The 23,815-nt window shown below is 47.9% G+C and overlaps 1 protein-coding gene across 1 annotated transcript in view; it reads right to left on the minus strand.

Moving 5' to 3' along the window:
• Positions 1 to 14,234, minus strand: part of PLXNA4 (plexin A4) — a 450,672-nt gene extending 436,438 nt beyond the window's left edge. The window contains exon 1 of the mRNA XM_065672631.1: positions 13,056 to 14,234. Coding sequence (XP_065528703.1) covers positions 13,056 to 14,234 — 1,179 coding nt within the window. The remainder of the gene's footprint in view (positions 1 to 13,055) is intronic.
• Positions 14,235 to 23,815: the final 9,581 nt, after the last annotated feature.

A 23,815-nucleotide genomic window follows, 5' to 3' on the forward strand; every position in this document is an offset into this window, starting at 1 on the left:
ACAAGAAGGATAAATTGCACCCAAAGAGCAGCTGTAAAAGCAGTTGCGTTCTTCTGCAGTCCCATTAACTTCCCTCTGCTGCCTCAGAGGCCGGAGGATTGTATGGATGAAGCACTGAAGGATAAGCGGAGGAATATGATCTCTGTGGCTCTCAGCCTGGTGCTTTCAATGAGCTTTAAAAAATTCACTTGAAATATCTGATACCCACCCACCCCCCCAAAAAAAAAGACATTATTGAGTGTAAAGGCTCTGCCTTTGAAACCACCATGGTCTATTGGGTAAATAGGCATTTAGGGATTTTTCAGCAGTGAAGTATTGATCAAATAAGCTGCTAGAGCTCTTCTGTAAGAACGTATTCCAGCAGCAAAGCTGTGTGACACATCTGAAGCACTGACTTCCCCTGGTGCTGCTGTAGCTGAGATGGGGAGTAAGAGTCTCAGAGAGGTAAAGTCCTAGGTGAAAAAGGGGTTTCTGTGTAGGCAGAAAGATGCCTTTGGGAGAAGTACTTGCTGGCTGCTGCATTTTATCCTAAAGGATGTCACGTTTCCATGACTGGCCAAAGGTTATCTACATAACAAATTCCTGGAAACTTTCATCAACTGCAGTGATGAAAGGTGTGTATGAAGAGACTGGAGCTCTGTTCACTATCAGCTGTGCCCCACAACCATGAGCATCCTTGCAGTAACATGGGTTTCTCTCAGGCATGTCCGCCCCACAGAGGCTCTCAACAAAGAAACATTCCTTTCTCCAAGCTACAAACTCTCACACCCATCTTAAATTCAAACTTAAATTGGGGAAGTTCAGATTAGATCTAAGGCAGAAGTTCTTCCTTGTGAGGATGCTGAGGCGCTGGCATAGGGTGCCCAGAGAAGCTGTGGCTGCCCCATTCCTGGCAGTGTTCAAGGCCAGGTTGGACACAGGGGCTTGGAGCAAGCTGCCTCCAGTGGAAGGTGTCCCTGCCTGTGGCAGGGGTTGGAGCTGGATGAGCTTTGAGGTCCCTTCCACCCAAACCAGATAACACGCCTGGCCCATGATTTCCCAACACTTGCTGGGAGCAGAATGGTTAAAGCAGCATTTCTGGAGCATTTCTGGCAGCTGCCAGACACCCCCCTTATTCCTATCGCAGTGACGCACATCAGCACCTTGCCGCATAGAGTCCAGCTGCCTCCCCTACGCTGGCACCACCAGAGATTCTCCATTGAATCACAATTACTATAATTATTATTTTGTTACACAGGCAAAATTATCATTTGGGCTGCAAAGTGCCACACACGCCAACAGCACTGTATAAATGAAACAACAGCGCTGCTTTGCATGCAAGGAACACCTTCACCCGGACATCCTGGGGCCTCCTAAAAGCATTAATTAAGCTTCACCGTGGTCCTGTGAAGGTAAGTTAAGTGTTATAATGAATGACATGGATGTGCTGTTGCTCTTCAGCATGGGGAAATTGAGAGAGCTTGGCTGGGTATGAGAATCCCTGGCCTGGTCATTAAATAACAGGGTATTGTGCTGTGCATCTGTATCAGGGAGGACTGAATTGTGTTTGGTCCTATCACCTCATAGAAAATGAATTTAAAGAAGCCCTGGTTATCAGTTTAAACAACAAACTAAAGCAGTCGAGCCCTGAATAATAAAATCCCCCACTTGCTGCCTCTATTTGTGCAGATCTTGGAACTTAAGGAATTCAGAGCGCTTGTGTCAGACTAGTATAAATTCACTCAGGCCATTAAGCTCAGAACTCTCCTGCATCTGAAAGTGGTACTGTGCAAGTGCAAGGCTACAGCCAGCCCTCAGAAGCAGGGACACCATAATTATAGCCCTGTGTTTCTTGGCTCAGGATCCCAAGCAATAGCCCCAACCCACTGATAAGTGCTGGGTCATTCCCTCATTAGCAGGAGTACGTGTTTATTATTCCCTTCTGCATGCTCCCTCACTCTGCCTCTCCCACTCTCTCTGTTTGTCTAAATAGGAGCCTGGCTAATATCACTTGTTTACAGGATAAATCAGCTGAGCAAATCCTGTTATATTTTGGATCACTGACAATGATGGGGTAATGACATTGAAACAGGGAAAATACGATGTTGTTCCTACTGATCTAATGTCACCCACGTGCTCTATCAGCAATGCCAGCTCCAATACTGCAAGAAGGAAACAGAAGTCTCTCGGTCTTCTTGCGATGCTACCATTTAGTGGCATCCCTCTCCTGAGTTTCAAGTACTTCTTAAAATATTATAAATATTATTATAATCCATACCCTAAAGCAGAAAGCATTTGGGCTGCAATGTTTACTAGCTCCAAATTGAAGCAACTGGGTGCTGGTGGCACATGGAAGATGTTAAGTCCTATGTATTGTGTAATCTGCAGGAGAAAGATGCAATGAAGGTCTGCATTTCAACAAGCCGCATTCATCCACGCACTCACATCGATCTGTGCAACAAAGCAGGGCTGAAGAGAAGGCCGGTTTGTAGGTACATGTGTGCAGGATGCCCAAACCACCAGCTCCATCCTGAATTTGGACATATCCATCTAGCCAGGTCCATGTTGCCTCTGCTGACTCTGCGTTTGGTCCCAAAGCTGTTATGCTGCCCAAAGACTGCGCCTAAGCAAAATGCCTCTCAAGCAAAGTTATAGCAAAGTTGTATCCCAGACTAGCACAGTCATGCAGATGCCAGGCTGGGAGTGTCTGGGGCAGAAATATAGTTAGATGAGGTATGGACATATCTCTAGAGGTACAACAGCCTTTCTTATCTCTATCGTCACACCAGCCAGTCTTCACAATTGGTGCTTCCAACATCTGTATATCCTACCTGGTATAATGGGGACCCATGTTTCCATGCAAATTGGATAAATAGAGAAACATGCTTATTTGGGGAGGGGGAATAAACCTCATGTTGTGTGTGTGTTGTAATATAAAATAGAGATGCACATCAGACCGTTCCCAGAGGCTAAACATCTTCGCAGATTCCCCAAGTACTAAGACAGACCATGCACTGTTTTTCACCCCAACTTGCATCAAGCAAGTGAGAAAGGGTCTGTGCAGGATTTGAGCCAGAAAGCAGTGCTGAATCCAGTGCTGAATAAAACCCCCTCCTCAACAGAATGGTTATTGTACAAACTCCTGACTCCAGTCCGGAGGTGCTTTAAATAGCATCAGGCTCATGAACGGAGCTGGAGTCACTTTGCTTCTGGCTCTTCCAGAATGGCTGGATTTTGCTTGCTGCCTTTAAAAAACCCAACTGTTGCACAAGCATTCCTATTGTCACACAGGCAACCTCATGGCCAGGCACTACGAGGTCAGGTTTGCAAAGTAGCTGATCTCCTGGCATGGAAAAGAATGTGAGGAGATCATATGGAGCCCTGAAAAAAATGCAAGGCTGAGCCATGTGCAACCACAGGGCTTAACCACAGAAGAAAACAGCCTGGATTGTTGGCAGGAAAAGCAGCAAAGACCAGTTTCCAGAGACAAAACTAATGTCCATGTGGCATGAAGCACAAGCAGTCATGAAGAAGCTGGCACTTTGCTCACCTGCATCCGCAGCAAGTGGGGGACCACCAGAACCTGGGGCTGATGCTAAGAGATGCTGAGCAGCTCAGGCAGAGCCAGTGTGGTCCAGAGATGGGACTGATGGTGGGGGAGGGAGCTGTGCCTGAAATATCTCAGACACAACAGCAACTCAGCAGCCTTGAGCCCTGCTCTGTCCTCAATGAACATTTTGTTTGAGCAGGGTCAACCAGACATGAGGAGCCAGCAGAGAACAGCAACTGTGAGTAGGTTTGGCACCCGGCCACTTAAAGGAACAGGGTTTCCTCTTGCTTTATGCTTAGGAAGGAAATAAATGGGTTTAAGAAGGACGTTGTTTCCAAAGAATGCTTTTTTCATCCCCCACACCCCCCCCAGGACAAACAAGGAGGATTTTGGAAGGAGAATTAGCAGGGTGGGGATGTGATAAGAAGGTAATGAATTACCACCAGCATTATTTCCTCATGCACACTGTTCTGGAAGTATCTTTTCAAGGACAGGCATTTAATACTGAGGAGCATACTTAACACCTCAAAAGCAATCATCCTCTTCATGCAATTAGACCCTGGTTTACAGCCCTTAAGTGCAGCTTAGGTTGTTGTAGGCGCTTTAAAGTTTACAGTTTTCTCACCTGCTGAGCCTCCAAGCCACTTTTTTCCCTGCCTGAAGTGCAAAGCACTTTACAGAGACAGGAAAGTCTCCTTATCCCCGATGGGTGAAAGCAGAGAGGTGGCACATGGGAGAAAGGACCACCACAGAGGGACAAGTGAAGAGGAACCCATGTGGTGCCTGCAAATGAGATCTCACCAGGTGAGCATCTGCATACCCACATGAATAGCAGTGGGGTTTTATGGATGCCCAGAGGACTGGGATGCTGTCAGAAGCTATACCCAGGCTGAACTATGGATGCTGGATGCACATATGGGTGCTGGTGAAGTCCTGTTGTGCTCATCCAGTATTGTCCAGCCATAGGAATGTACATCAATGGAAAAGTAAAGGGTCTCCTTTCTACAACTTCATTACACCCAACTGCCATGTCCCTAGCATGAACACTAGGCATGCTAATCAAAATATTAGTGCTAAGAATGAAAGGACCTTAAGATCACCCAGTTCCAACCCCTCTGCCATGGGCAGGGACACCTCACACTCGACCATGTCACCGAAGGCTCTGTCCAGCCTGGCCTTGAGCACTGCCAGGGATGGGGCAGCCACAACTTCTCGGGGCACCCTGTGCCAGCGCCTCAGCACCCTCGCAGTAAAGAACTTCTGCCTCTTATTGAACCTGAACTTCCCCTGTTTCAGTCTGAACCCATCACCCCTTGCCCTATCGCTACAGTCCCTGATGAAAAGTCCCTCTCAAGCACCCCTGTATGAGGTGCGGGAAGGTGTATGGGGGAGATTTGCAAATCACAGAGCTCAGCTGCAGAACCCCTAAGCCAGAGCCCTTGTCCATATTGCCTCTCCAGTTAAGCCCTCCACCCACCCTAGCTTCCAGTGTCAGCAAGAGGATGCTGTCACCTCTTATCAAAGTTGCGGGGCTCAGCAAGTCCGTTTGACAACACACTCCGCACACATGCACACAAACTCCCATCCAACACAAACTGGTGTGACCAATTATACAAACAGAGATCTGGCAGTAACAAGCCTGTTTGCTCCGTCTCTGAGTCTCCAGTGGGCATTCCCAGAGAGGCATTACTGCATTTCTGAAGCTACTGCCTTTGACAGACTGCACTGCGTCTTTTTGTGTTGTTTTGGCTCCTGCTCTTGTTTCAATCTTCAGAGGAAGCAGAAGGAAACACTGCTAAAAGGTGACCAAGGACTGACCTCAAATCGCCCTGAGCCCTTTGGGTCAGAAATATCACTCTGCATAATTTAAAGTATAATCATAGGTTTGGATTGGAAAGCACCTCAAGATCATCCAGTTCCAGCCCCTGCCGTGGGTAGGGACACCTCACACTAGAGCAGCTTGCTCCATGTGTCTGTGTCCAACTTGGCCTTGAACACGGCCAGGGATGGGGCAGCCACAGCTTCTCTGGGCACCCTGTGCCAGCGCCTCAGCACCCTCACAGGGAAGAGCTTCTGCCTTATCTCCAGCCTGAACTTCCCCTGTTTCAGTTTGAACCCATCACCCCTTGTCCTATCACTCCAGTCCCTGATGAAGAGTCCCTCTCCAGCATCCTTGTAGCCCCCTTCAGACACTGGAAGCTGCTCTGAGGTCTCCATGCAGCTTCTCTTCTCCAGGCTGAACAGCCCCTGTTGTAGCAAAGCCCACATGTATCAAAAGGCTAGTACATGGTCTTTACAGTAGAGATTAACAAATTGCCACAATTGTGCAAGCACAACTGACATTGACACCAGCAGAGATTTGCTTAGGATGGCCCTCATGGCAAGCAGTGACACTGCGAGGTCTAATGAAACTGATAGCTCATTCCTGGGACTGAGTCATTCCCATGGGAAAGTAGCAGGCTCACATACCAGCCAGGAGAAATGGGCAGGGGCTGTGTGTGCAAAATGTCAAAGCAGTATCGCATTGACCTACTTCCATGCTTTCCTTTTCCCAAGGGCTAAGCGAAAGTTAACAGTATCTTTCTACCCCAACCTTTCCCTTTCAAGGGAAGATAATGAGGGAAATGACAGACAGAGATGACAATTCCTGCTTTTTAGTTTGAAAAGTGGGTGGGTTTTTTTCCTTAAAATGCCTCTTCTTTCCACCACCTCCAGCACATCTCTCTTTCTAACTGACCTTGGTTTTCCGTCCCCTGTGCTAGAGAGGAATACAATAGCAAGGATGATATTCATAGAATCATAGAATGGTTTGTGTTAGAAGCTCATCCAGTTCCAACCCTGCCACAGGCAGGGACCCCTTCCACTGGAGCAGCTTGCTCCAAGCCCCTGTGTCCAACCTGGCCTTGAACACTGCCAGGGATGGGGCAGCCACAGCTTCTCTGGGCACCCTGTGCCAGCGCCTCAGCACCCTCACAGGGAAGAGCTTCTGCCTTATATTGAATCTAAATCTTCCTTCTTCCAGTTTAAAGCCGTTCCAGATTTCCTATCATTAGTTTCTTCTCCAAAAATTGTCCTCTCCACCTCCTCCTGCAGCAGTTGGGAACACTGGGCACAGTACTAAGATCAAGGACTCTGAGCTGCAATTGCACTGCAAGTTCTGTTTTAGTGTGCCTTAGCCAGTCCTCCTGTAAAACAGGGTAATGCTGTTCCCCATCTTCGTATCTCAGAGATGCTCTGTGAGACTTGTGTCTTATTAACACCAGTGATACCAAATACAAGCTCTGGGAAGAAGAGGAAAGTCACGAAATAGGCTGTTTATAGGAAAACCTTGGCTACCCCACCACCAACTGCAGCCTTGCCAGAAGTCAAACTGACTGTCTCCTACCATACACAAAGCCCTTTTACCACCTGAGTTAAAAATGGCCCTTCCTAACTGGGTTTCAGGAGCCCATGGATCAGCCCCAGTGACCAAGCATGGGATGGGGTGCTCATGCTGCCAAAGCAGAATGTCTGCGCTCCCAAGTGGCATCCAGACATGCCTGACAGCCGTCCATGGAAGGACTAATCAGCAATATATTCTCCACATACAGCTAACTCGTGGCTTTGGTGCCCCATAACTCCATGGAACGCACCACCCCTCCTGTCCTGAGTGACCACCATAACAGATGGAGCCCAAAGCCACGGACTAAATAAACTCTGGACATTTACAGATGTTTTAAAGACATTTTATAGGGGTTGTCCATAAACTAAGGGAATGTTATCTGTGCATTATATCAAAGGACAGGAAGGGTGGTGGGAGTTAATGAGGATGTATTGGGTAGTGTGGGATCTGAGCATAATGTAAATGGTACGGAATAAGGGGTGGAGGTTGTGCTAGTTTTGGCTGCAGAAGAGTTAATTTTCTCCATAGTAGCTGGTTGGGGCTGTGTTGCGGGTTTGTGCTGTAGTGTAGATAACACAGGGATGTGTTCTTACTGCTGAGCAGCGCTTGTACACTAGAACAAGGGCTTCTCTGCTCTTCACCTCACCAGCGAGGAGGTTGGGAGGTGCACAAGGAACTGGGAGGGGACACAGCCAGGACTGCTGACCCAAACTGACCCAAAGGATATCCCATAACAATGGTGCCATGCTCAGCATATTAAGTTGGGGGAAGAAGGAGGAAAGGGGAGCATTTGGAGTGATGTTTTTTTGTCTTCCCTAGTCCCCATTACGTGTGATGGAGTCCTGCTTCCCTGGAGATGGCTGAACAGCTCCCTGCTGATGGCAAGTGGTGAATCAATTCCTTGGTGTGCTTTGCTTGTGCACAGCTTTTGCTTTCCCTATTAAACTGTTTGTACCTCAACCCACGAGCTTGCTCACTTTTACCTTCCAGTTCTCTCCCTCATCCCACCAGCAAGAGACCGAGCAAGTGGCTACATGAGGCTTGGTTGCCAGCTGGGGTTCAACCACAACAGATGGGCAGGGAGGATACAGGAAAGCAGGTGGGAGCAGGAGAGCAGGCTTCACTTGAGGAACAAGTGGATGCTTGCTCCTCAAGGAGGAGATGCAGGACTCTCTAGGCACCAGTATCTGCAAAGATGCTTTAGGGAGTTACTGACTTAGGTTTGCCTTGAAGCATCAGAAGCACAGGAAGCCTTTATAGCCAATTCTCTGTCAGACAATGACTCAGGTCCCAAATATCTACCTTGCCTGTCCTCTGTTAGCAAAGTGTTGGAAAAATATTGCCCAGCTCTTTACACAAGGCCTTTTGTTGGCTGGTCAGCTTCAAAACCACTGCTTTTCACCCCCAAGTGACAGCGCTGCCATGAAAAACAGGAAGAGACTGAATACAGTAATTTAAACAGTCAAACTCCATTTCCTGCCAAAAGGAAAAGAAAACACCAGCAAAAGGCAGAAGCCAGGTGATAGCTGGGGACAGACACTTTGATTATCTTGGACAGATATTCAAGCTGTGTATCCAGGAAAAGCTATAGTGATGGAGGTGACACCTTTTCAGTTCAGGGACTGGCGTCTGTTAGGCTGCAGAGCAGCAGGTGATGCTGCAAGGCACATCAGGCTAATGAGGACACGAGGATCTCCCAGAACAGCAGCTTTAGGATGCAACCAGCTCCTAAGCTGACAGCCAGCACTGCGTCCCATCGACATGGAAGTTGAGAATGCTCCATCCCTGGCAGTGTTCAAGACCAGGTTAGACAGAGCCTTGGATGACATGGTCTAGTGTGAGGTTTGCCTGTCCATGGCAGGGGGTTGGAACTGGATGATCTTAAGTTCCTTTCCAACCCTAACTGTTCTATGATTCTGTAATTCTATGACACATGTCTGGGGCTTCATTGCAAGACAAAGCTCCAGCAAGGATCCCCATTCCTCTTGCATCTCCCCAGCAGGCCATGGCATCCTTATGCTGCTTTGGGGTCAGTTCCATTACCCTCCTCTTCTTCATCCATGCTTGTATGTTCTACACAGCAGTTCACCTGCTTGCTCCTGCCTCCATTACTGAGCATCCCAGTAATGCAGTTATCTCTGGGCTTCAAAGTGCACCTACTGTTAATCCTATCCCATAGTAATGCGAATCAACAGATTCCCCCAGTGATCAAGTCCTATACAAAGTAGGCCATTTACATCTCTATCCGCCTTCCAAAGTACCACTTTAAGAAATCTAGCATGTCTCAACTGTTACAAAGTTAATTACAAAGTTTATGAAATATATTTAAACCATGGCCTTCTTTATTTAACATGAATCATAGAATTTGTGTTGGAAGGGACCTTAAAGCTAATTCAGTTCCAACCCCCTGCCATGGGCAGGGACACCTTCCACTAGAGCAGCTTGCTCCAAGCCCCTGTGTCCAACCTGGCCTTGAACACTGCAAGGGATGGGGCAGCCACAGCTCCTCCAGGCAACCTGTTCCAATGTGCCTACTTTTCCCTCCAGGATAGTCCTTCTTCCTACCCACACCCTGTATGTCCACACAGCCTCGGTCCCTCTCTTCCGTACACTGATGCTCCGCAATGCACCCCAAAAGTGGTCACACCTTGGTGACACACAAAGCTCTTGCTAGATAGCCAGAGGGGATGAAGGTGCTCTCTGTAAGTAGGAATGGCTTCAGTATCAGGAGAGATTTAGATTAGACATGCAGGAAAGCTTCCTAAGCAGCCAAGACAGATCATGTAGGGAGAGAGATGAACCTCCCGACATTGCTCCATTGCTTAGAGGTTAAGAAGAGGTGAGACAAACATCTGTCAGCAATGTTACAAGTAGGGCAAAAGGGCGAATCAGATGACCCCATAAGACTCCCTTTTTTTCAATCCAGCCTCTTTTTTTCCTGATTATATGAATTTCTAAGCAATTGAGGTCAAGGGTGCTGTTTAAATATAAGCTATTATCCTGTATTTTCAGCAAGGAAAACCAGAGAGGTATTACCTGGAACTGTTGTTCATCACCTGAGTGAACAGTGCCAATTTGCAAATCAACTGCCTAGACGTAAAAATCCATTATTTTTTTCCTGATTTATGCTGAAGATTAATAGGAAGGAAGCTGCAACACAGGAACAGTGGAGGAATGAACATTGAGGATCCTCTGTTCATCTCCGGACTTTCATATTTCCCATTCTGGAAATTCTACTATCACACTGCTAACATAGAATCATAGACTGATTTGAGTCGGAAAGGACCTTAAGATCATCTACTTCCAACCCCCTGCAACATTCATTTGTGGTTGGCACAAGAGAAGCACAGGCTCATTACAGCTGTGTCTCCATCCTTTACCTTCACATGGGGTTTGCAAACCAGTCTCCAGGACATTCAACCCTGCAGGACACCAGCAGACCCAATGCCTCCTGCTGCATGTTGACCATGAGACAACGTGTGTCAAGCCCACCTTGTTGCCGAGTCCTACTCAGACTCAACTTACCCAGCTCGCACTGCCTGATTAGAGAAACTGCAGACTCTGCACTGTCCTACTCCAACATTCCCCCACATCCCTGTAATTATCTGTGTGCATATTGCAAGTGAAGAGATCTATGCTGGTAGTGGTCCTCAAGAGACTTCTCTTGCCCTGAAGCAGCCTTGAATAAGCATTACACCAATGCAGGAACAGAAGCATGCTAACATATGGATCCCCTCTGAGTCACCTATCACCCTATTAGAAAACTATTTGTTACCCAAAGCCAGACCTGACCACGCATCAAGATGCAGGGACAATGCAGTGAGCCCAGCTCCATAATCCATTGTCCTACAATTAATACCATAAAGAAAGGCTCAAATATGTCTTCTAATAGTGTTTCTGCAATGCTCAGTGGTTTCCCATATCTCATCTCTACCCATCTGCTCAACACCAGGCACATCATCTCTATCTGTTCACGTGTAGGATTTCAGCTGCTGTAGGCAGGGCAGCAGAGCGGAAGTTCAGGTCCAGCCTCAATCACAGGCAGGTTAAGCCTCTATTTGCACCAGCAGAGAAATATCTGACATCCACACAAAACCAGGGAAAGTCTCACTGATGGGTTTGTAATTGGTTTTAGAGCTGCCTCAAATATATGTCCTAAGAGGCAGAGCGGCAGTGCTGGTGGATAGCTGGCAAAGCAGGACATCAGCAAAAGGAGACGAGGCCCTCAGACATATATCCAGGCTCCAAAAAATACTTCACCAACCATCAAATATTTTCCAAGCTTAGCAGCTGGACTGTGCAACCCTTGCAGCAGCCAAGTCACTAATACCTCTTCCCTCGGGCAGCACAGCTGATCTCAGACGGGCCTTGCCAGCAGCTCTAAGCAGACTCATTTAAAGAGAGGACAGCCTACTTAGTTACACTGTTCAGACTCCTGGGTTTTTTCTCTTCAAGGATCCGCAGGCTCTTTTTCCAGCTGGGAAGCATTAGCATCTCTGATTCAGAGTGAAGAAATGCAGTCACAAATACACTCTAAGTGTTTTTCCCACTGTGTCAACCAGGCCCTGGTTCCTTATCCTCTTCCCAGCCTCTGTCCCTTCAAATTCAGTCTGATGTATCTGTCTTCTTTGGTGGGACTCACACCAAACGATATAAGAGAACTGTTGACCTTTTTACTCCTATCTAAAGCCACAGAAGCCAGGTTACTGGGAGGTTTCAAACCTCCTGATTTGGGAGGTCCAGTAACGCAAACATTAGTATGGAACACAAGCAGAGCGGATATGCAAATGCATGGAGAGGCTTAACAGCCCAGGAAAGCAACTCCAATGGGAAGGTCCCAGCTTAAATCTAAAGGCAGCTTTTTGAATGTGCAGAGGCCTTAAGGCTAAACAAAATACTCAAAGCCAGATCTGGGCACAGCCTTTCTCCCTGTGCTATACTCCATAGGGAGCTTTGCAGGTCTAAGCAGAAAAGATCCCAACTAAAATGAAGGGCTTGTCCCTCTACATGTTTGGTGTGGGAGTAGGGGAGCAGTGCAAGGTCAATCAGTGATGCTGAGAGCACTGGTGTAAAGGGGAATTAGGGCAGAGTAAGGAAGGATCAGCTTCCCTGCAGTTAAATTCCCATGTGTTCCTCTTGGTTTGTCCTTGTCCTGCAAAGGAACAACAGCAGGGATCCCCCAGCAAAGGATGCTCGAGTACAGAGAGAAAGCCAGAGCAATCCCACATCCTTGACTGCCTTGAGATTATGGGGCAGGAAAGCGCTCTGGTGTTTCTCCATATTCCCTTTGCTCAGGCTTGAACTTGCCTCTCACTTGAAAGAGCTAATTAAGGGAGGAAATCAAAGCCCAGAGAAGGGGCTATTATAGCAGCCAGGGTGCAGTGCTGGCTGTAATGCTGAGTTCTGTGCATGGTATCAAAGCAGGCGCAGATTTCTGCAGTGACACTTTAGTGAACCAACAGAATAAACTAAGGCAATTTCTTCAGACCATTTGTAGGTCAGGTAGACCAGCCTCTTCCCCTATCCTGCCCTTAAATCTGGCAGCATTTAATCCTTGATCTGCAGCCAGGCCTTAATTTTTCAGTGCTGAGGCAACACAGAGCTGGCTGGGAATGGGAAGATGAGGGACTTTGATGGTTAACGACCAGTGCTTCCTAACACTAGAATAAGGCCCTGGCTTCACAAAGCTCCCTGAATGATCCTGCTCCAACTTCAGCCCCGGGAAGGAAACTTACACCCATATTCACAGAAACCAGTGCAAACCATTGACATTATCGAGGTCCTGTTTTGGTTTAAGTTTGAGCCAAGGCTGCACAGGGAAATGTAATTTCACCCCTAAAGAATTGCACAGCAAAGTAACCACAATAGGTAAATACCAACAAAAGATTTCAAAACCCCTTGGCTTAGCTCATCAGCAATCATAGCATGCCTGGGCAGGTCAGAAAGTGATACAGTGATACGCTTCCCAGCTCATCCATGAGCAAACTGAGGCATGAACGGGTTAAAATAGGTGATGGGGTGATGTGAGGCAGAGCCAGGACTGGGATGAGGCAGTTTGAGCTCCTAGTCCCTGCTCTGATTGTTAAGCCATGCTCTGTGAGCACAGGAGGAGGTTAAGGCTGGGTGCTTTGGGGCTTCACTTACCGCACTGCTACAGGGAATGTCCTTGACTTTGAGCCAGGCCAGATCTAACGTCCCCTCTCCCCTGTAGCAGGACTGCAGTCTGTCCTTGATGCGGTCATTGATCTTCTTCAGGACAAAGATGCAAAGAGCAGACTCATCCAAGGACTTCATCTTCCTTTTCTGCCCCTTAGAGAAGACTGTGAAGAGGATATCATCCTCAGGACCAACACCCAAAGACCTTGCTAAGATAGCTCCAGCCTTAGACAAGTAGGCTGCTTGGAGCAACCGGTACTCCACCCCGTTCTTCTCACAGCCAATGGGCACCTCAACATAGGAGTTAAAAGCTGTGTCCTCCTTACAAAGCCGAACCAGCTTGGAGGTATAAACCTGCTCCTTTGTGGTGGAGCCCGGTGGTGAGATCATCTCAGGCTGTAGAGTCAGGAAATAGACAAAGTTACCACTGCTAAAGCCATAGATGTAGTAGATATCAAAGTCAGGGATGATGGTGAAGGTGTCTGAGGGGATTTTGATCATAGAGGCCACAAACTCATCATGAAAGACATATGCAAACATCCCATCTGCCTCGGAGTTCTTGGTGAGCTTCCTGCTGGAAATAGTGGGGAAATACTCAGGTTTGCCGTCCACGGCAGTGGCGATGAACAACTTGTCATCCATGTTGCTGTAAGAAACAATGACTCCAAAAACAGAGCCACTCTCATTCACCCCAGAGAGGTAATGCTCCTTCTTGTGGAAGGGCTCTCCCAGCTTGAAGAGGTCATCCAGCCTCAAAAGCTTGCAGATGCCCTGGTAAAGACTCCCACAGGCTATCAATCGATTCTCCTTGTAGTCTATGAGGAGCATTTTGTTGATGTTGTTCGTGGGTGTCAAGGGTTCGTTGCAAGTTTGGACTATCCTGGGGGGATAACACTTGGGATTATCTTCATCGGGACCAGTCTGGTGGGTCACCAAGACCTTCAGGTCACTGGAGAGCTTGTAGATCCTGTTGACAGCTCCCAAGTAAATGTGCCCAGTTCTTTCGTCAACCACCAAATGGTTGAAGTTTCCCTCTGCTTGGTCTCCAGTAAAGGTAATGAAGGGCCTCTTTGGATGGAGTGGTTGCTGCCTACCAAGAGGCGACACTGTGGTGGATAGCAGGAGGTGAGAAACCAGGCAAGTCCATTTCCACATGGCCGGTGACATGATTACAAATGTTTGTATTCCCAAGGGAAGGAGGATTAAAAGCTGTACAAGTCTTCAAAGCACCAATTCCCTGGCAGATTTTGTCCTACAAGCAAAGACAAAAGAAAACAAAAGTGCATTACTATGGAGTATTCCTTCCTCCTCCCTCCTTCACAACCATGCCATCATCAGAGCCTATTTAATTGCTAATCCTCCCTTTCTGGTCTCTGAGCTCTCTACTTAAAACCAGCACAAAGGGAGCCCTCCTGAAAGAAAAGATGCTGGTGGAAAGAGCAGAAATCACACAGCAGAGTAATAAATTGGCACCTTTTTACTCTCCCTTACACACACACCCCCCAGTGCTCCGTGGTGCAGCCCAAAAAGTCACTGGAAGCCAGAGCAGTGCAAAAGGCATCAAGTACTACTGCTGTTTGCACTGCCAACTGCGCATTTATTATAGAAGAAGACAGGGCTGGACAAGGATTATTATCCTGCTCTATTAGAGGAGGGACTGAAGCCTACAGAAGGTCAGGGACCTGCCTAAAGTAACAGGTCTAGACGGATGCTGAGCATTTTTGCCACACTTGAAGTCCACCAGGAAGAAGCCAGCTCTGGTCTGACATTACTGTCCTTTCTATTCAGGAGACCTCAGTCCAGAATGGGCCTGTTTGATGAGGCTCTCTGTGGCTTCCAGATCAAAGCTGCCTCATGGTAGTCCAGCCTGGAGTACACACATAGGGGTTGTAGTGTGCCAGCCTTTACAGCAATGTCTACAAAGGGCAGGCAGCCAAGCATGGAGCAAACCGAGCACCAGGTCTCTACCCTCCCATGGGTTCTCAGCACCAGACTGCTCTCTACCCACAGCACAGCCAAGGAAACAGCGTTTAAAAGACAGAACCAGTTTCCCTGAGCATAGCAGATGAATGAGGAGAAAGGGGCTGCCTAACTACTAGCAGTAATAAAGTCTAAAGGACCATGAACTGGAAAGATCAATGACTCAGGGACCAACGTGGTGACTTTCCAAAGAGAAGGTGGTGGGAGCAGTATGAGGTACAAACACCTTCCATAATCACCAAGCACCATCCTTGCGCCATGGCAATGCATCTTCCTACTCATCTGCTCCCTGTTCCTTCACTTTTTCATGTCTGCTTCTGTACCAAGAACAACTTTAGCCCTTTATGGCCCCACCAAGCATGTGAGAGATGGAGTCCTGCCAGCTCAGCTCTCACAAGCCAAGTTCCTTGATGACTGCACAACCCTTGCTTCGTGGCCAGGCTGAGGCACACAGATCTTTTCCCCCTTCATCCCTCTTTAACATCCAGATCAGAATCTCACAAGACTGTTCTTGTTTTCTAAAGGACACAAACCAACCCCCAGCTCTGCTCCTGCAGGCCAGTGTCCCATCACTCACAGAGGGACTTTGCTGAGACCGAGAGTGTAAATAACTGAGTAAAAGTGACGACAGCCAGCCCCACACTTATAGAAAGCAAGGAAGAAATCACTGTTTGCAGATCCCAGCAGGGAGGAAGCAGTGGCAGTGACACAGGTCTGGATTTCAGCCTTTTCAAACCTGTGTAACTCTGTTAACGACAATGAAATAATAAAGAGAATAAATCCCATTTTCTTTCGACCTGTAGTCTGATTAGATCTGACAGTGGAAAGGGTAAATCTGGGATTGTAGAGCATCCCCCACTTTCCTGACACCCAAAATCTTTCCAGGTTCTCCTAGTAGCTAGCATTTCATAGCTGTTGTATGACCACCTCCACCTCCCACTTGCCCTCCGTACCGCAGCAGCTGCAGGCAATGGATAGATGACGGACAAAGGTCATTCCACATTTACTTTAGGTGTGTTTACCCTGCTCTGCTTTGACTTCCTGGTCAAGCAAATATTTAATAAAATGAAGCTTAGACTACAGAGTTTGCAAGACTGTCTCATGAACACGAGAGGATTCGCTCTGCTGGGATGTGCACGCTGGTCACGTAGGCTTTTAATAACCTTTATGATGATAGATAGAGCGGCGATGGGATGAGCTCTCCCCACACAACCATTCTTCTTTCAAAAGAGGCCATCCTTGAGAGAGCAGCAGAAGAGGGGAAGCTGTCCCTGTTTGAGTCCTGTGTTCAGAAACATCACGCAGCAACCCTGAACACCGGCTCCTGTCACTTCTGAGTTATGATCCATATTTCTAACAGACACGGGTTTGATCGGGCACTAGACAGATCTAGGAAGGAATTATTCTTTTCAAGCACTAAAAAGGTCTCTATTTCGCCCCTATATTCTACTGTATTTCACTTTTCTTAGTCCTGCAGACTCAGCACAGCCGCAGGACAGGGAAATGGGAACTGCCGTGACCCAGAGATTGAAGAGGTAATGAACAACCCCTCTTCTGCAATAGGAGCCCTCTGCCCAAAGGTCATCACAAAACCCAAGAGTTGAGTTGCAACAATAGGAGGAAACATCCCTATTAAGTGACCAACACAACATGTGAGAAGGTACGCTCCAGACATGAAAGCTCCAGGAGGGCTGCAGGAGGAGTCCCTTTTGCAACACACAAAGTGGCTTCAAAGACAGTGAACCTCATGGGGGAAGATGCTCACCTGCAGAGGAAAGAGCATCAACAATGTGACAGCACCAATAGCCACTGAGCAAGCGCAGGAGCATCCCTGGGAGACAAAACAGGGAGAGCAGGAGCCTGGGGCTATTTTGCCATCTTCCACCAGCCATCTGAGTGACCCTAGGAGCAGGATTTTCTCTCTGTGAACTGCTGGCACTCACTCCTCTCCCATTTGCTCATGTCGTTTGCCCTGCACCCTCTGGAGTGCAGCCTTCGCTTGTCCTGCAGTCCCAACCAGTTCTTGAGCCTTTAAGGGCTATAATTTATAATGTGGCTGCTATTATTTATTAATAAATAACAGCAGAGGGCAAAGCCAAGGAGGACTGGTCTTTTAGCTTGCAGAACAGAGCACAGCTTGAACTACCTCTTAGAGGATGCACCAAGGAGAAGGGGGCTATGCATGTCTTTTCATGATCCATGTCTGGACAGCAGAAGTCACAGCAGCTGGGAAGACAAATAATGCAGTGCCATAGATATACCCTGCCTTTAAGGCTGCTTGGTCTAAGACAGAATGGCTAATTATATGAAGAAAAAAGCAAATAACAAAGGCCACAGTGAGGTCTGGGCTTCAGCTCTAAGCTGGGTATTGCCAAAATAAGCTCAAGCTGCTTTCCCACAATAGCCAGGCTCACTCTCCTTTCCGCTTCCAGGGACATGGCCAGCACTAATGCCACGGCCCACCATGTAGGGCTCCTGTATGAGACCAAACTGTCCCTCTACGTGGCTCCTGCCACAACAGCCTCTACACCAGCACATTTAAGGTCCCTAAGAAGGTCATACAGCTTCTATAGCCGCAGAGATCTGTAGGGAAAGAGCTTTTGGTAGAAAGCAGCCCTACTTTTTCTCCCTCTGTCATGAACACCTTGTCCTCCATTCACCCTTCACGTGCAGTGGTGATACAGAGGGGATGCCACAGGCCATAACAATACAAAGCTATCAAATAACACATTCACCTTTATATTCACAGTTTGGTTTAAGGATTGGTTTCCACCTAAAGGGCAGCAAGTTACGGCATGGTTACTTTTTTGCTGTTATTGACAACTTCCACCAAGGATTAGAGAGCACCGAGTTAAAGGATGCAACCTGTTTCTGCTCAGGGCTCTCTAGGACATGATCCCAAGACTCTACAACATGCAACACTATGATAAATAGATGCAGCCCTGGACAAGAAAAGTTTGGATGGAAGAAAGCCTCAGAGGAAGAAACTTTCCTAACTCCTTTTAACTCATTGGTGGCTGTTATTAAATGGGAGAGCTAGGGAATGCTGAATACACCCTCACAATACAGCAGGTTCCAAGGGGATGAAGTCAAGAAGGATGCCCTACGGCTAAGAAGTAGGAATAGATCAGGCAAAAAAAGGACACAAAGGACTGGTCTGTCAATTGAGAGGGAGGGAAGGAGTTAGGAGGAAGTGTACAGGGAACTGGGAAAGAGGGAGCTGGGCCATTCCGTTTTGATTGACAATCTCATGAAAGCCATGGTCGTGCTCCTGGCACAAACCCACCCCTCTACAATGACAGCCCCTGAAAGGAACATGTAACTGGGTGAACATGGGAGATGACAGCCTCTCCCCATTTGGCTTACACACACACAACCCTTCTGCCATCAAAGGTGGCAGACAGAATCACATCACCATATCCTCTGCCACAGCCACTGCAAGGTCAATGGCAAGAGGAATCACGCATGAGAATGTGGCTGCAAAAAGCCATTGAAGCAAACCAGCTCTGGGTCCAGCTTCAGCCAAGGGCTCAGAGCAAAAGTACACATTGACATCTAGAACATGACCAAAACATGCTGAAAAACAGCACTGGGGAGGGAGGAAAACCCACCACATCCTCCTGCACAGTGGGTCTGACCACCCAGTGGCTGGTGGGATGGGTTTGGTGACTTCTCCACCAGGAAATACGTGAGTAGGAGGAAGCCAACAGCACCCAGGACTCCTGTGCAATGCCAATGGCACGGGCTGGGTGGGTAACGAAGCCCAGCATTAATCAGACAGCACACTCCTCTGTTTACTTCTGCTTCACTCAGGCACAGCTATTCATTTCCCAGGATGCGGGAGGCCGTGCAGGGATGCTGACAAGGCAGACGCCCAGCGACGGAGCCAGCACAGAGCAATTCAGCACCAAGTGCAGCTACACAATCTCTTTAATCTCAGCTAAAGAGGGTTTTTTTTTTCCCAGCTTCCTTTAATAAACCCTGATTACCATGGATAGAAGCTTTTCTTTGGAAGCCAACGCTGGGAGAAATCTCATGCAGAGACATTGTCAACAGCTCCCCCAACAAAGCCCAGCTTCTAACTTCAGCTAAATCCTTTCTCCCTGAACTTATAACCTGGCCAATGCCTGATGGAAACTGAAGGCAAGTCTCTCTTTGATGGCACCCTAGGCCAGAGCATCTTTTCTTCAGAGCTCACCGCGATGAACAGATCTCAGTGCAAGCTGCAGCTTGTCCCAGAAATAAAGAGATTAACTTCAGGAGTGGTTTGTTTGCAAGGCACTTAAACTCAGGCATGGCCTTCCTTCATCACACAGATCGTTCTACTCAGGCAGTCAGATGGTGCCCATCACCCTGTTACCTGTGCATCTGCCAGAAGCGTATTAAATGATGGGATTAATGCTTACCATGAATGAGATTTTCTTCCTTTTATTCCTTATTCCCCCATGTGATAAAACTGCATGTGGATGGGGTTTCTGCCTGCATTTCAGACTTGGTTTCCTATCAGCAAAAACAGGTCAGAGCCGTGCTCCTTTGTTCTTGGAAGGAAAAGCAGAGTTTTGCAATGATTTCTCAGTTCCTCCAGGTGTTTGCTATGTGGAGACTCAAATGAAAGAACACAAATATTAGTGTCAAGAATGGAGTTTTGAGGTCATGGAAATAACCTACAAATCCTGAATCCAGGGTTAAATTCTCTTTTCTGGAGCAGACTTGCCCAGGAGTCTCCATGGCCGAGTGCCACCTTCCACAACACAGGTTGCAGTATTTCCCAGTCTTCTGAAAGCATCCTGTGGATATCTCTGTTAAAATTAGTCCTTATTGCAGTAACTGGTGAAATATAAACCCTCAGGCAAACAGACCATTGTAGCAAGAGCACACAGGGTTGTTGGTTTTAAGCAAAGCATGCCACAACAGTGCCTGAATTGGTTGATCCTACCTAGATGAACATGCATATGAGACCATAGAACCATAGAATAGTTAGGGCTGGAAAGGACCTTAAGATCATCAAGTTCCAACCCCTGCCATAGGCAGGGATGCCTCACACTAGACCATGTCACCCAAGGCTCTGGCCAACTTGGCCTTGAACACTGCCAGGGATGGAGCATTTAACACTTCTTTGGGCACCCTGTGCCAGCGCCTCAGCACCCTCACAGTAAAGAACTTCTTCCTTATCTCCAACCTGAACTTCCCCTGTTTCAGTTTGAACCCATCACCCATTGTCCTATCACTACAGTCCCTGATGAAGAGCCCCTCTCCAACATCCTTGTAGCCCCCTTCAGACACTGGAAGCTGCTCTGAGGTCTCCAGGCAGCTTCTCTTCTCCAGGCTGAACAGCCCCGACTTCCTTAGCCTAAAGCACTGAGAAAAGCAAAGGATCACCAAAGCCAGACTGTCAGGTTGACTTCTTTTTCAGTCTCATTCTTACCCCCAGCAAAGCCATTGTGTGCTCCTGGGACTCTGCCCTCCCCACTATAAAGTGTTTCTCTACTGTATTTCATTGATAGGCAGCTCTCATGGGGCTGGCAGTGCCAAGCTGGCCAGGAAATTAAAATGGCATGGAATATCCCCTTGAACAGTTCAGGTCCTGGCTCTGTCCCCTCCCAAGTTCTTGTGTCCCTCCAACCTACACTAGACAGGGCATGAAGAGGTGAAAAGTCCTTGACTTAGTACCAATACTACTTAGCAACAACTAAATACATCAGTGTGTTATCAACATTATTCTCATACTAAATCCAAACCACAGCACTGCATCAGCTACTAGGAAGAAAATTAACTCTATCCCAGCCTTAACCAGCATTTCACAGGCAAGGAGACTCTGATCAGCTCTAGACACAAAGAGGAACAAACACATCCTCTGCCCCTAAAGGAATGATGAATATTGAATAGAAAATGAACTGGGTTTCATCCCAGCAGGTCTCCCCAGCTTGTGTATCATTTATAGCATTTTAGGACAGCCTTGAGGAAAAATGGTGTTTCCTTCCTTAGAAGTCAAGCTTATGCTTGCAAATTTCTTCATTCTGAAATGAGGTGTTTGCATCTTCTTGACCTGGTTCAGATAAATGGTAAAACACCATTTTGATCCCCAAACAGCAAGAAAGGGGCTCGGACCCCAGCTTTCTCTGTGAGTCAGCAGGCAGCTATTTTCTTGTTGGCTGAGGCTGTATAGCACAGTTTATGTTGCATTGGGTGCCAGTGGGTGGATGTTTCCCCCTGCTCTGCAGTCTTGGGAAGATCTGTGAGATACGAGTCCTCTCTCTCTGGCTGAAGTCTTGCAATTAGCACTGCATAAATCCACAAAGAGCCAAATCTCATAAGGCACAGACTATACTTCAGCTGTCTCCTGAAAGACTGGCAGGGAGAGTAACTCCGTATTCACAGTGACATTGTGATCACTGGCTATTGCACTCCCAAGATCTACATAAATGCCACCAAGGATAAAACATGGACTTGTAGGAATTACAAACACCCAAAACCTTTAGACCTTGATCAACCTGGTTTTGGAGCACCAAGATCTACAGTTGGAGGTGGGGAAACCACTTGCAAAGAAGCCAGGAGAGAATCCTCAGTCTTCAAAGTCTGAGATCTCGCTACATATTCAAAAGGCAGCTCAGCAGAGCAGACTGAGTAACACAGGATAAAAGCAACAGGAGTGGGAAAACAAGAGGTGATGCCAGGATGGGGAATAAGGTTTGGAAATCATAGAGTCATAGAATGGTTTGGGTTGGAAATGACTTTAAAGCTCCTCCAGCTCCAACCCCTGCCACGGGCAGGGACACCTTCCACTAGAGCAGCTTGCTCCAAGCCCCTGTGTCCAACCTGGCCTTGAGCACTGCCAGGGATGGGGCAGCCACAGCTTCTCTGGGCACCCTGTGCCAGCGCCTCAGCACCCTCACAGGGAAGAGCTTCTGCCTAAGAGCTCATCTCAGTCTCCCCTCGGGCAGGTTCAAGCCATTCCCCTTGGCCTGTCCCTACAGTCCCTTGTCCAAAGCCCCTCTCCAGCTTTCCTGGAGCCCCTTTAGGCACTGGAGCTGCTCTCAGGTCTCCCCTTCAGGAGCCTTCTCTTCTCCAGGCTGCCCCAGCCCAGCTCTCTCAGCCTGGCTCCAGAGCAGAGCTGCTCCAGCCCTCGCAGCATCTCTGTGGCCTCCTCTGGCCTCTCTCCAGCAGCTCCACGTCCCTCTTGTGCTGCTGCCCCAGAGCTGGATCAGGGCTGCAGGGGGGTCTCCCCAGAGCACAGCAGAGGGGCAGGATCCCCTCCCTGAGCTGCTGCGTGCAGCCCAGCACATGGGGGGTTCTGGGCTCAAGCGAGCACTGAAGACAGGTCATGGAGAGCTTCTCACCAGCCAACACCTCCGATAATAAAGCTTCAGAGGGATGCAGAGGCAGTGGATTTGCCACACAGGATAAGGCTATCTGCAAAGCAGATGAGCTTCAGTTACCAGCGACCAGTACTTGATGGTTCAGAGAGTACGGGAAGCTATCCCAAATTAAGTGTACAACCGGTCAGCCCAATGCAATGACAGCAGAGCGCAGCCATGCACTCACAGAGATCCAGGATCCTAGAGAGCAAGGACCATCAATCCTGCAAGTACACCAAACCTTACAGCTGGAAAGAGGCTGAACACACAGCAGGAGCAGGAACATAAAGATAATGCTGTTATACTGTATTACTGGGAGGAAAGAGTCAGGTAGAGGTATGATGAATTCTCTTCAGTGACACAGGGTTTGCAGCAGAGGCAAGAACAGAGTCTCCCTTTATGCTTTATTCAGCATAAAATCTCCTTTCATTAATGGCACTTTGGAGCAGCAGCCACTAGCTATGGATGGGGCCAGCGAAAAGATCTGACACAGCAAATCCTTCGTCTTCATCTTCCCACGAGTGGCTAAAGAGAGCAGATGAGCATAAAACAGGGGTGGTTGGAGCATCTCAGATCTTAGCCAGATCCTGAGTCCAACACATACACAGGGTGCCCAGAGAAGCTGTGGCTGCCCCATCCCTGGCAGTGTTCAAGGCCAGGTTGGACACAGGGGCTTGGAGCAAGCTGCTCTAGTGGAAGGTGTCCCTGCCCGTGGCAGGGGTTGGAACTGGATGAGCTTTAAGGTGCTTCCAACCCAAACCATTCTATGTTTCTATGCCACCTGATCCAAAAGGCAACAGAAGGGACAGGACACCCATGCTTGCACTAGTAAGGACACCCAACTGAGACACAAATTCAAGCCCAGCAGCAGCAAGAGGGACTCTACTCATTGTGCAGATAGCTGTAATGAGGCAGTGTGGCCACAGCCCTGATAAGCAGCAGCTTTACAAGTATTTTGTGGAGGTGGAAGCAGTCTGGCACCTATCCCACCACAATACCGCGATGTTCTCCAACCGCAGTCCCATGACATTCTCCCACCACAGTCCCATGATGTTCCACAGATGACACAGGAACACCACAAGCGCTTTCAGCAGAGAATTAGCAGCAAAACTCAATCCCCTCTTTAAAAAGGAAATAATAAATGAAGTATTCTTAACTTGCTATTAATTTTCTCTTCCAGTGACTTTGTCCACTGCCAACACATACAAAGGCCAATGGGAAGTTATTCTTAGAGCCTTGCCTGGCTGTTGCTGCAGAATAGCTAGCTCCAATCCCTGCTTGAGAGTCTCAAGATGCTGCTGAGCTAGACAGGATACTTAATGGCCAGGATCAGATACAGACAAGAGACGGCATTGTGCTAATATGGGTGAAAAGATAATCACATGCTATGTTTGTTAACAAGAAGATTAGAAG

The sequence above is a fragment of the Lathamus discolor genome, chromosome 1 (assembly GCF_037157495.1).
Source record: "Lathamus discolor isolate bLatDis1 chromosome 1, bLatDis1.hap1, whole genome shotgun sequence".
In the NCBI taxonomy this organism is placed as follows: Eukaryota; Metazoa; Chordata; class Aves; order Psittaciformes; family Psittacidae; genus Lathamus; species Lathamus discolor.